This window comes from Cryptomeria japonica, chromosome 3, assembly GCF_030272615.1.
Source record: "Cryptomeria japonica chromosome 3, Sugi_1.0, whole genome shotgun sequence".
Lineage (NCBI taxonomy): Eukaryota > Viridiplantae > Streptophyta > Pinopsida > Cupressales > Cupressaceae > Cryptomeria > Cryptomeria japonica.
The window spans coordinates 903,341,547-903,354,657 of record NC_081407.1 but is presented as its reverse complement, the minus strand read 5'-3'; the positions used below and the strand labels follow the sequence as shown (position 1 = coordinate 903,354,657).

Genomic DNA, 13,111 nt, shown 5'->3' with positions numbered 1-13,111 from the left:
ATATTAAAATGCAATTAAAAACTTACATTAATGTTTTTAATATGTTTAAAATTTAAATTGATTAAAACTTTAACATAGTTAAAATTTAAATCAATTTTCAATTTTAAAGTAACGAAAATATTAATGCAAACTTTATGAATTTTGATACTTAATTTTAATTTTAATAAATTTTAAAATTCTTTTTTTTTGGAATTTGTTGATTTTTTTACTGTTTTCAAAGGGTTTTTCAATTTTTATTTATTTTTCAAATTTTTTCGATTTGTTTGGATTTTTCAGATTTTATGATTTTTAGGGTTTTTCGATTTTTTTGGATTTTGAGAATCTTTTACGCTTACACCAAGCTTACAAGCTACAGAAGATGAAACAACTGACGAAGACAACAACAATGATGACGAACAAGAAGACAAACACATGACGAAGACGAAACAACGACCAACAAGAGGACGCACGGACGACAACACGCAATGACATGAAAATGACTTCGGAGGTTCGGGATCCCGAGGTCGTGGAGGTCAAAAGGAGAACAACCTCGGAACTTCAGAGTTTTGAAACTCCGAAGAAGGAACAAACAAAACGAAGAGAGAACCCAAGATTCCAGAATTCTGGGATCTCGAGGCTCCGAGAAGCAAGCACAGGACTTCAGGACTTTAGGGTTATGGAGTTCCAAAATCAAACAACCAAGCGACACTTCGAGATTCCAGAGTTCCAAAGTGTCAAAACGGAAAACAACGAAGACTTTGGAGTTTCGGAAGTCCGAAATTCCGAAGTCAGACAAAGCAAAAGAAACAAAAGGACCAAAATGCACTTCAGGATCCCAAGAATTTGAGGTTTTGAAGTGCGAAAGAAAAGAAAACAAGACAAAGACAAAGCGAAGCAGAAAGGGGGCCCCAACTCAGGAAGCGAAAAGTTGGAGTGTGTTATGCAGGGCATAACAATTCCGTTTCCTTGGGCTATAGAAAGTATCTCTAGCTTTGCTATCGATGGCTACAAGACATCCACATGAAATCCAATTGCTTTGCTGCAATAACATATGAGTATATAGAAACATTCCACACAATAATAATCACATAAATGCAATACAACATACATAATTATGCATTTATATATTATCTATCATCCATATGAAAACATACTTTAATACTTATTAAATAATTTTCTTAGTAGAAAGTGTCAAGCTTTTAAGGTAAAGTTTGTAGCAACTAAAGCATAAAAGTCTATAAAAGAGTCCTAAAAATAAACTCACTAGAGGCTATGGCTAAATGAGAGAAAAAGTGAACAACTTTTGGTATTAAAGTAAATGATCTTTCTAGAACAAGAGGGTTAGTATGAAGTGTTCGTGGAATATTAATATTGTAGTACACAAAATTAAAAGGTCTATCACTTGAAGTTAATATAATGGGTTGGTAGTGGATTATGAGGGACCATGGATGATGTGACCATTAATAGACAAAATGTAATCCATTTTGTGATCCCATGACATGGTGTGTACACACTAGTACAATTGAGATTTGCCATTTAGGATCCTCATGATCCACCTCCAATCAATATTTAAAATGATAAGAAAATGTGGAGTCTCCTGTCTTGTTGTCCTCCACATGATAATTGATTCGAACACCCGTAAAACGAGATTTTTAAATTTGCCACCTCATTGTATGTGTGGTGAGAAAAAAATGCTTTTATCTCTATGGTGCTCCACGTGGACCTCACAAGATTGTGTGCCTCACCTTGGGACCCTCTCGCATAGTTTGGGTGGTAGCACCTTTCATGTGTTGATTATCATTGATGACCACATAGTTTTAGAGGGCTATGAATGCCAAGTTTTCGAGAGCTATGCCATTTCCTTAACAATAAAAGGTAATGAGTGAATACAAGATAAAATGATTATAGTTTAAAGTTGCCTCTAATGGTTGACAATGAAGGATGTGAAGGAAGTTGTTTATTATGTTTACATATTATTATTCTCTACATACATTCCACTACATTGGTGTAACCAATCAAAACAATTTTTTGCAATTACATGGCATTAGATGTGGCTTCATGTAGGCATAAGGGATCTTACTCATGTACACCAAGGACTCTTGAGTTTGGTCCATAAGTTGACACATATCACATCTTTATGGCTTGACAAGTAAAATAAACATTTGTAGCTAAATATTACCTTTAATTTATAGTCCTCAAATTTCTATGTTATGCAATTTGTGAAAGAATGAGAGCTTTCTAAAAGGTGTGGAATGCAACCAAAGAGTCATTTTAGTTAAAAGGTGTGGAATACAACCAAAGAGTCATTTTAGTTAAATGACGTAATTGCAAAAATTCCAAAATATCAAAAATTTCAAACAAACAAGTCTTCACCATCATTATATTAAAATTATTTTCTTTCAAAATAGTTTCTAAAATATAATATTTTATTTACTTAAAGACTATAATAAATAAATAATTTTTATATTTTGACAAATTTATTTTGAATATAATCAAATTGAATATATATTTTTTAATGATTATAATCAAATTAAATATTAACTATATTAATAATGATTAATTTTAAAAAAATACTATATCTTAATCATTTAATAAAAATACACATAAATCAATTCACCATTAAAAAAAATCCTTTAGACAATATTTCCTTCATCCAATCTAAATTTATAAAAGATCTTACTAGTAATTTTTTTACATAATGAATAAAATCACTACGAATATAATCCTTATTAAATCCTTTTTTGGCAATTGTTTGACAATATAATTACCCTTCCATACAGAATTTGTTTTTGTTGATCCCAATTTTAAGGTCCACCAAACTTTTAGCAGGGAAGATGGGAGATAATTTCAAATTTTCTATCCTCTGCTGATTATTAAAGGATTCTGGAAGAGAAGAATAATGTCTTGCAGTTTTCTTTCCTCCCTGCATTTCTCTGTACCAGGTGGCTCATCCTCAAATCGCCTTTTCATTATTCTTTGCAAATAGTTGTTTAAAATGAACACACATTTTATTGTTAATAGTTATAGGAGAGTACTGCTCCAGAATACTTGCTCCTTGAAATACAAACTACGAATTGTTAGCAGTTATTTACCAGATTACTGGTCTAGCATACTTATTTGCTACTAGAAATACAAACTGCGGGTCTGTGCTCGCTGGTTTGTTCCAGACAAAGTTTAAGTTCATTCTTTTCTTGTCTCAGCACTATGTTTATTTGTTCACAGAAGTTCTATGTTATCATTGAATTTCGACTGGATTAGGAAAACCAGATTTTAAGTCGTATGCTATCACGGAAGATGAGAACTCTGAAAACGACTGCAAAGATACGCGCAGCTTAACGTTTCTGCCTGTGAATATGTTTTTATTTATTTAGGCTTGGTGAATCTTTAGATTATTGGTCGTCTTTTAAAGTTCTAGGGATAAGCTTTGATTGCATTGTTATAAATACAATGGTTACATCACAAGTTCACAACCTTGCCTTATTTCTACTGGTTACTATGGCGGGCGGATTTGAACCTGGGTCACTCTCTTTGAGTCTTCGCTTTAAACATTGCACTGGGGTAGAAGGCACCTCAGATTACAAAAAGAACAATTTATGAATATTGGCTAGTGATTTCTGGTTCTTGAAATTGACGCACAATTATTTGATTTGTTGGGGTTTTACTATTGGAATCGAGCTTTCCAAGGCGCATGCACAGAATGGAACGTTGAAGATTTGTTTAACGTATATGTGAGCGAATCTACGCCATGGTGTACAGTGTACTTTTGAAATTTGTTGGTCAGCTTGCTGGAGTCTTTACTATTTTTGTCTCCCAAGTTTTGGTGCAACCTCATTGCAGCGTGAGGATTAGACTGTGGTTCTATTTCTGAACATAGGTTCAAAACCTATGGACGCACCCTATTGTCAATTGTCCCTGGTCTCATTTTCACCATATTTCTGAATTTATTGTTGAATTGAATTGAATTGAAGGAATATTAATAACGTCCATGAGATCAGCAGTCTGAGGGATTAAGAGTCAAAACCCCTAACAATTTTCAAGTTCTTTTTCTCTTCTATTGTGAATCTTAATCAAGAAGTGAGCAGTTTTGTGAAGTCTTGCCTCCTTAAATAGCTCATTTAGACTACTAACCTCCAAATCATTTTTAAATTGCATATAGATGTCTTCATAAGTAGCACAATCCATGATAAAGTGCCATTCTGTTTCAATCACCCTTTTATTGTAGAAAATGCAGATTCTATCATCTCTCTTCTTTTGGGACCGTCCATCTGCCTGTCTCACACCTAAGATGGTGTGAACCAGTTCTCAGCTGCACCACTAAAAGTCTAGCTTTTCCTTTGATTGTGACCCTCAGATAATCTTTTTCACCATGTTCCCACAGGGAGCTGAACTCTTTGACATAATGAGCTTTTTTTCAATTAATGTGATTTGACTACATGGCAGTCCTAAATTTTTCTAATATGAATTTCTTTATCTCTTTATTTGTGTTGGGGCATTCATGCAATTTAATGCCCCACTTACCCATCCACTTGCTGTTTTGTTTCATCCAAGACTTCTTTCTTCAGTTTGATTCCTCTTCCATGGCCATTTTGGGCCAGTGATGTCTATCCATGTTTTCAACTTTTTTAAAGTAACTTATAAAATGAATTATCGCTGATGCTTCTATCAGAAACATTCCTTCTTTAGCCAAAAGAATCTCATATGGAACCATAGATTTGACTTTGAGATTGCTAGTAATTAGATGCTTTTAATTTCTTTCTACTTTCCTCCACTTGTGGTCTGACTTGCTGCTCCCCCAAACCTCACAGCCATAGAAGATAACTGACGTAACCAACAAACGAAAAAGTGTTTTCTTGGTTTTCCAATCCCATAACTCTGTTTTCCTGCATCTATTCTGCAAAAGGTAAGATGCTCTCCAACCTCCTTGAATCCTTTTTGTTCTACATGCCTCCCAGCTAAGTTTGTTGTGAAAATCAATTCCCAGATATTTGTATTCTTCCACTATCTCCAACGAGTTCCCCTCAAATATGAAGTTATCCTACTGCTTCTTCCTTTTCAGCGAGAAGATCTTCATTTTGTTTTTTCTGGTGTTTACTTGCATCCCAACTTCCTAGCAAAAGAGCTCAAAAGCCTTCAAATGATCTCTCAAACCTTGGGCAGTTTTAGCAATGAGAATAAGATCATTTGCATATAAAAGTAACTTCACTACATACCCAACAAGTTGAATCTTGTTTGACACCAATGTCACTTGCAAAGCATTCTGACATTCCCTCCTTAGTTCTGATTTTAGCTCTAACCTGCTCATAAAGTTTATGTACCACTGCCCTAAGTTGATTGGGAATCCCAAGTTCTTCCATTCTGATCTAGAGTTTGTTCCTAGGGGTAGTGTCGAAGGCTTTTTTGAAATCGATGAAGCAACAAAAACCTTCATCCTCTTGAATTTCCCAAACCTTTTCAATGAAGTGTCTAAGAGTGATGCAGTGATCAATGGTAGAATGCTTTGGTCTGAAACCAACCTGCCCTTTAGCTCTTTTGCCCTCTTTTTCAGCCCAACTGCTGATTCTATGCTCTATCATGCCCCCAAAGAGCTTGCCAAGGATAGGATTGACCATGATAGTACAGTAGTTAGAAGGATTATTAATATCGCCACTTTTGTGAAGAGGGATAACCACACTGGTTGTCCACTCATTTGGAAAGCCACTTTGACTGACATGAAAGATTTTTTTAATGTGAGGAGCCAAAAGCTCTTTTCCCCACTTTAAGAATTCAGCTTTCAGCCCATTGACGTCTTGAGCTTTGCCACTAGCAAATTTTTTTATTCCTTGCTTGACATCTTCTAAGGAGACGAGTTCATTTGATGCGCTAATCATGTGAGGCTTCCTTTCTCGTGTGTCCGTTCATAAAGGAGTCTTGCATAAACCAGCCATTGATCCTCCGTGATATAATTTTTCATTTGTTTTCTCCTTTGTTGCAGCTCTCTCCAAAAGCCTTTGGGTTTGTGCTTACCCAAAGAAATTAACTCTTCCCTTCTTGAAATCACATAGCTTTCTTTTTTACATTTTATCAATTTCTCATACTTTGCTTTGCTTTCTTTGTTTGATTCATTCTCTTTGATGGATCTCTTTTCAGCTTTGCAATCCTCATCATACCAAGGGTTAGTTGGGAAGGTGTGTAAGGCACTCTTCTTAGGCCGGGATCTGTTGCACACCTTCAATGTCTTGTGGATTAGGGGGATCAACATGCTGCTGCAGAGATACTCATTTCCTTCATTGTTTTCCTTGTATGTCATGTTGGTTTTTGCCATTTGAAGATGTTGTTTAAGTGCAGCAGTTCCTGGTTCATGAGAATCTTGCCTTGTGAATGGGTTTTTATGTGATTGTGTTGTTCTGCTCTCCTTGTAGGCAGCTAGACTGGATGCCAAACTTAACAAGAAGAGGCATATGTGTAATGTCTCCACTTTGAAATATAATTTAATAATAAAAAATTAAAATACAAAAGAATAAACATAAAAATTAAATTTAAATATTAAAAAATATATAATTAAAATTTGATTAAGTTAATGAATGGTCAAAAGGCATGAAATGATAAGTTGTGACTCCCCCAAATATGAAGTATAAAAGGGAGAACAAAACTCATTTGAAGGGGGGATAATTTGGGGAATCAGAAGTGCAGATCTGATTGTGAAATATTGTGTCCCTTTCAAAGGGCAGAAATAATGAAGAGTTGCACTCTTTCAATGGGGGCTAATGGTGAAAGGATACGTCTCTTGCCAAAGGGCATACATGATGAAGAGGTGTGACCTCTCCATCACATTGAGACATATAAAGGAAAGGAATCAAAAGCATCTAGTGAGATCACCATAGATCAGATCAGATCCAGAATAACCATACAAGCAGCAAGGCGATTGTACAATAACATCTACACCTTTGCGATTACAAGGCAATCCAGAAAAGGGACATTGCAAGTTTGAGACTAAGAACAGATTAATGGAGGATATGTGAAGACCCTATGAGCAGAAAATCTTAGACATTCATGAGCAGAAATCAGACACATATTTGGAGCAGTCCTAAGGCAGAATTTTGTGAAGATTTCTTTCAGATTTGAGAACGATCAATTGCAAAATCTGATCTGATAAAAGGAGCAGAATAGACTGAGTTTGTCACACACTAAGATACAACAGTCCATTCCAAAAGCAGAAGCATTGAATAAGAGCAGATCTGATAAAGGGCAAAAACTAGGGCAGTTACAAAAAGGGGACATTACAATATGATCAGATTTTAACTCCATATGATTACTTTCAATATTGAATTCTAGCAATCTAGAAGTAGAATTCTGAACATATCACATAATCCACCACACTTTGTCCATTATATGTTTTACAAGTAATGCCCCCACATCTTGGCCAAGTTTTCATACCATTTCAGATAACCAAGTTGAAAAAGCTACATAACCCAAGTAATTCTACTCCAAAGTGTGACACATTTCCCTTGCCATCTTGTGAGTTCCTTTCCCAAGTTTTAGTTACATTTTCTTTAAACCATAAAGGATTGATGTTGCCACTTTCTTTGCTGCCCAACTGTATAGACTGATCATTGGTTGTCCTTGCATTAAAATCTTCCATTAGAACAGTTTCTCCTAAGGTGCTGAAAACAGAAATGTCCATTTTTAGTGCCGCGTAAGGGCCTTCACCATCTAGATTACTCTTCTTTTAGAACCTCAAGCTTTTTGGAGCCAAGTAACACACAACCAGTCTAATTGTTGCCTCGTTATCTGTTATTTTCAGCCATATAAACTGCTTGTTCGGGTCCTTTTTTTTCCACTTTTATTATTTCATCCCATGGTTCTCTTATTAGAACATCCTTCCATCTCCTTTACCTATTTCCATCCATTCCAAACAAAATTTTTATTGTACCCTTCAAAGTTTGGAACTTTGCAACCATCATGTTTATGTGTTTCTGTAAGGAGAATAATGTCTTTCCTTTCTGCTATGGGCCCCAACCTGGATCCTCTCCTCCATGGGTAACCTCTACAATTCCAAAATATCTTTGTAAGGCTTTCTGCAGTATACTATGTCTTTCACTATGACTTTTGCACACGCTTCTTATATTTTGGGAGCATTGAAAAATTGTTTGTATACAATTTTTGATTTCATGATTTGAAAATTGAAAGTTAAATTCCTTCTAGAGTAGTTGGAATTTTGTGCGTTGAAAGATCACATAGTTGAAGGTTTTACATGAATCTTGATATGTTGGATTTTTAGGTTAAAACAAAACGAAGTGCTTCCAAATGTATATGTTACCAAAGCATTGCATCTCCACCTAGGAAAATGCTAGAAAACCAGAGTATTTTGTGGCTTTACCTAACTAGTGTTTCACGTGACTGCTTGTCAACTGGTTTCTGACTCTCTTCAGCTTAATATTCTTGAAGTTTTCTCTTGTGCTAGACTACTAGTTGAAGCCTGGTTGTAAGCTTAGAGGCTGGTATTTCTTGTGAGAGAAACTTAAGAATGATAGGGACATGTTGTAGGCCTATAGACAAGATTCCTACTGCCCGAAGAGAGGGAAGCTTCCTTTGTGGGCAAGGAAAATGTTACAAGAAGGGGCAAAAGGAATAGGCAACTCAAAAGGAAACTTAGACTTAAAATCCTCAAATATAGACGAGAACTCTGTAGGCCTTAGCAAAGATTTTTTGGCTGGTAATAAATGTGAAGCAATCAAATCTAATTCACTTGGAGGGAGAAAGAATTTTCTAGGATCCCTAAGTTTAATATAGTCGGTGACTAGTGTGTTTTGAATTCTAGCAGGTAAGAGGCATTGGTTGTAACCTTTGATGCTAGAGTTGTCTAGGGACCCAACATACTTAAGGAGATGTGTTGTTGGGAAACCTTGCATTTGGATTTGCGATAAAGGGGCCATAACATAAACTTTGGAAAATGGGAAAATATAGTAGGGACAAGAGTATTAAAGACTCAAAAGGGATTCTTTAGCGAGTGGACCAAATTAGGCTTGTTTACTTTTGGGAGTTGGTGAAGTCTAGGGAAGGGGTTTCAACTAAACAACCACCTAAACCTTGCAGCCACACAATCCTCGATAGCATACATATCGCTTATGAAAACAACAACAATGCGATTTGTATTAATACTGAAAATATGCCTTTAAATGGCTCACAATCATGTTGAGAAAGAGCCACTATTACAAAATAGAAAAAATGGGATGGAAAAAAATCTGTTTGTTCTTTGCCTTCTAGTTATTCTCTGGTTTCCTCAATGTCTTTCTTGCTTAAGATGGTCTGCTTCTTCTTGCCTACGTAATATTGTGACGTAATCACACATCGCCCCATTGCAAATGGGGACCCCTTTGTTTTTGTTTTTTAGGGTAGGGTTTTGGCGTCTTAGGATTTTGTCTCCAATCTCTCGCCTCTACAAATGAGTCAAGTTTTTCAAATTTTGGAGGAGTCATCAAAATCAATAAGGAGAAGGAATGGTTAAAAGAGCTACGGATGTGCTCAGATAGGTCGAAGGAGTAAAATCGCAATTTTTCGGGATCAATTTTGACACCTTCCTATTTTTAGGAAATTTGCTTTTTCTAAAAATAGAAACTTCTGTTTTTGGCATTTTGAGGCCAATCCGGTAACTTGCTCTTTTTTTTTTTTTTTTTTCCTAAAAATAGAAAGTTGCTATTTTGCTTTTGGAGGGTCATAGGTGGTCATCGAGTCAGGAAAAATGTTAACCCAAGAGGGTTCATCAAGAACAAACCAGGTATGGAACCATCTTTGAATACAGAGGATAATTTCCAAAAAGCTAATTGAAGATCGAGAAAAGTGGCTAAGCTTCAAGCTTGGGGCAAGAAATTCCTTGTTCAATCACCAACATCTCCTATCCATGGAAAAATTCCTTGTCTAATGGTGAAGTCTGCCCAAGCCTAAGGAATAAATTCCTTGTGTCACATGAAGTCCGCCCTTGAGATGGGGAAATTCCTTGTTCCTAATGCAAGTCAGCCCTAGCATGGTAGGAAATTGCTTGAATGCATACCAAGTCCGCCCTCCCATGCTTGGAAAAATCCTTGTGCTATCATGAAGTCTGCCCTATGCTTGGTAAAAATCCTTGTTCTCATGTCAAGTCCGCCCTTCCATGATGGAAATTCTCAAGTTGATGTCAAGTCCGCCTTAAGCAAACATGGAAAATTCCACAAACATATGTGAAGTCCGCCTTGGAATCAAGGAAAAATCCTCAACCGAGTGCCAAGTCTGCCCAAGGTTGAGGTGAGAAATTTGGCTAAGTATGGCAACATGAGAAAATTCCCAAACAAGTAGTAAGTCCACCTAGTAGAATGAGGAAAATCCATAAGTGCATGCCAAGTCTGCCCTAGGAGTAAGGAAATTCCTTGACTTGGGGCAAAGTCCGCTCAAGCACATGAGCAAAATCCTTCCTCTCATCCAAAGTCCACCCTATATGCATTGGAAGAAATTCCTTGTTCTCATGCAAAGTCCACCCAAGGTGGATAATGAGAAAATTCGGCTAAGTGTTGTGGATTGAAGCAAAAAGTCAAAATCAAGATAGAATTCGCCTAAGTGTTGAAAAGAAGAATTTGAAAATTTTGGCTAAGTGATGAGGAATTAAAGCAAAAAAGTTAAAAACAAGATGTGATTCGCCATAGGAAGAAGCTTCTAGATTAAAGCAAAAAGAAACTGCCATTGAGGACATGAAAGCAAAAAGATAGAAAGGGAAGGTTTAACTTGGTGTCCATAACATGACTGAATTCATTTCCAATAAAACATTAAAACAAAAAAAAACAAAGCAAAGTAAAGGTTCAACTTCTTTATAAACATGAGCATTGGCATTCATTCAACTCACAAGTTGCCTCTCAAAAGTTGAAAGTTGAAGCTCAAGAAAGAATCTCTTTCAAACTCAAAGGCAAATTTCGAAGTAAATAGCAGGTGCAAAACAATTTCTTGGAGAATTCAGACTAATTCCTACATTTGGAGATGAAGTTGGAAGCAATTCCTTAAAGCAATTTAAGGAATTTCATCAAAATTTTCAAGTTTATGAAGGATTCAAGGCAAATTTTCAGAATTTCAGTCTGTAATGTCCCCTTTCTAGTCAGTTAATTTGTGATTCGTTGTTAGCCTATTTTTCCATGGTCCCGTGTGCTAACTTGGATGTTTAAGGGATCCAGAGGATATTTTGGCCTAGGCATTTCCAGTTTTAGGCTAATCCAAGTGTATTTGATGCAGTTTTGGGGGACTTACTATTTTTAGTAAGTCAGTTGGCTAGGGCAGTGACTCGGTTTTTTCAGTGCATTCTTGAATGTCAACAATGTCAATGATGATAGTTGAATACCGACTGGGCAATTTACCTCTAATCGGAGATGTTTATTATTTAACAATAAAGTTTAAGTTATAAAGTTAAATTAAAGTATTTAACTTTATCATTATTTAATAACTTTAGTGGGACCATAAAGTTAAGTGTTAAAAGAATTAAATGTCCCCTTTCTTTTAAAAGGTACATGGGAGCCTTAATGAGGAGATTATAATATTAAAATAAAAGTGATTACTATTATCCCACATTGCCTGTGAGTTGGGTCAACTTCCTTGGAGAGTGAATAAATAGAAGTTTTGAGAGCTCTTTCAGGATGCTTGGTTGATGAATTTGTGAATGAAATTGCTGAGATATTTTCTCAAGGGTTTGCGAGGACGAAATCCCTCATAAACGACAATCTCTATGCTGTTGGAAGACACAGTCTGGAGATTTAGTTAGTTGCTTGTGAACAAGTAAGATCTTTGAGCAAGGTTTAGTGCCATTTTCAGTTTGAATACAAGTAGCAGATTTATACAAGTCTGGAAGGGACGATTCAGGCCAAGGGAGAGGAGTTGAGACATTTGATTGCTGGACTAGATTTACATTGCTGGGCCATACTTGCGGAAGAGCAGTGTTGGGTTTTGTGGACGAATTCGGCTGGGATTGGGTGTCAAAACACTTCCATTTGTGGCGTCCTAGACTTGCACACTCATCAACACTCCTATTGCATGATGGGACTCATCTTTGGAGTGGTGTGTGGATTTTGAAGAATTCTTCATGGCTGGTCGCTGGAACAACTATTTGTCAAAGTCAAAATCTCTTTCTGGGTATGTTTGCTTTAGATAATAGGGCATATTTAATGTACTGGGTTGTTGCTATTTTGAGGAAAAACTCAATATTGAAGTCAGAATAAAAATATAAAATGTTCAGCGTCTTGCATTGTAATTTGCAAGTTCATTTCAGTTTATGAAAAGTCTCTATTTTCGGTAATTAGTTGCAAGTCATTTCTATTTTCTGAAGCATTGCAACAACTCAAAAAACAGCAAAAAACACATTTCTAAATCACAAAAAAAAAAAGGCAAAACAGGGCAGCCATTACACAGTCTCTTTCGCACTTCAAAATTTCCTTCTTTCAGTCTGAATTTCTAATTTTCCAGACTTGCACAAGAACTTTGCATCTCAAATTCTTTGAATTTCAGTTAAGATCAATGTTGCTTTTTATGCTTTTTCCAATTTTGGAGGTAGAAAATTTTATAATCAGACTTGATTTCGCAATTTCCAGAATTTCTCGTGTCTGATTTTTAGTTTTAATTTCATAATCAGACTTGACTAAGTCTGATTTTTCAGTCTGATTTCAAAAAATTAAATCACAAGTAAAATCATAACTTCCCCTTCAAAAATCCTTCAAGCAAGCATCAAACCCCATTATTTTTCTTAGGAATTTTTCACGTTTCTTAGGTGGTAGATGTCAACTCAAGGAGGGATTTCCAGAAAAACACAAATGAAGCTCAAAAACAAGGGACCACAGTTGGAGTCCAAGATCATGACAAAGTGGAAAAAGATTGGAGATATCGACCTTGGCCACGTGGACTTCAATGACTTCAAGAAGAGAATGTATGGGCTTGATGATTGCTTTCTTTCATCATTAGCACGCAAAATGATGAGAAATGGAATTGTCCAAGCAGTTGGATTTCCTCCAGCTATGTAATGCTACAAGTTGATAATAGAATGTGCCAAACATTACAACATCCAGGAGAGACAAATTGTGGCACCTGATGGTAGAGTGCTGGCCTACCTTGGAGAGATGGCCATCAAAGAGGCATTTGGCATTCCGGATTA

The 13,111-nt window shown here is 36.1% G+C and overlaps 1 protein-coding gene across 4 annotated transcripts in view; it reads left to right on the top strand.

Annotated features, from left to right (window-relative positions):
- Positions 1-2,737: 2,737 nt before the first annotated feature.
- LOC131066366 (uncharacterized) overlaps positions 2,738-13,111 on the top strand; it is a 210,318-nt gene continuing 199,944 nt past the window's right edge. For 2 of the 4 annotated variants that reach the window (XR_009111653.2, XM_058001115.2), the window contains exon 1: positions 2,738-2,921. Coding sequence is in view for 3 of the 4 variants with exons in the window: in XM_058001115.2 (XP_057857098.1) it covers positions 2,879-2,921 (43 nt within the window). In the remaining variant the exon portion in view is untranslated. The remainder of the gene's footprint in view (positions 2,922-13,111) is intronic. The other 2 variants (XM_058001114.2, XM_058001113.2) reach the window with 2 other exon arrangements.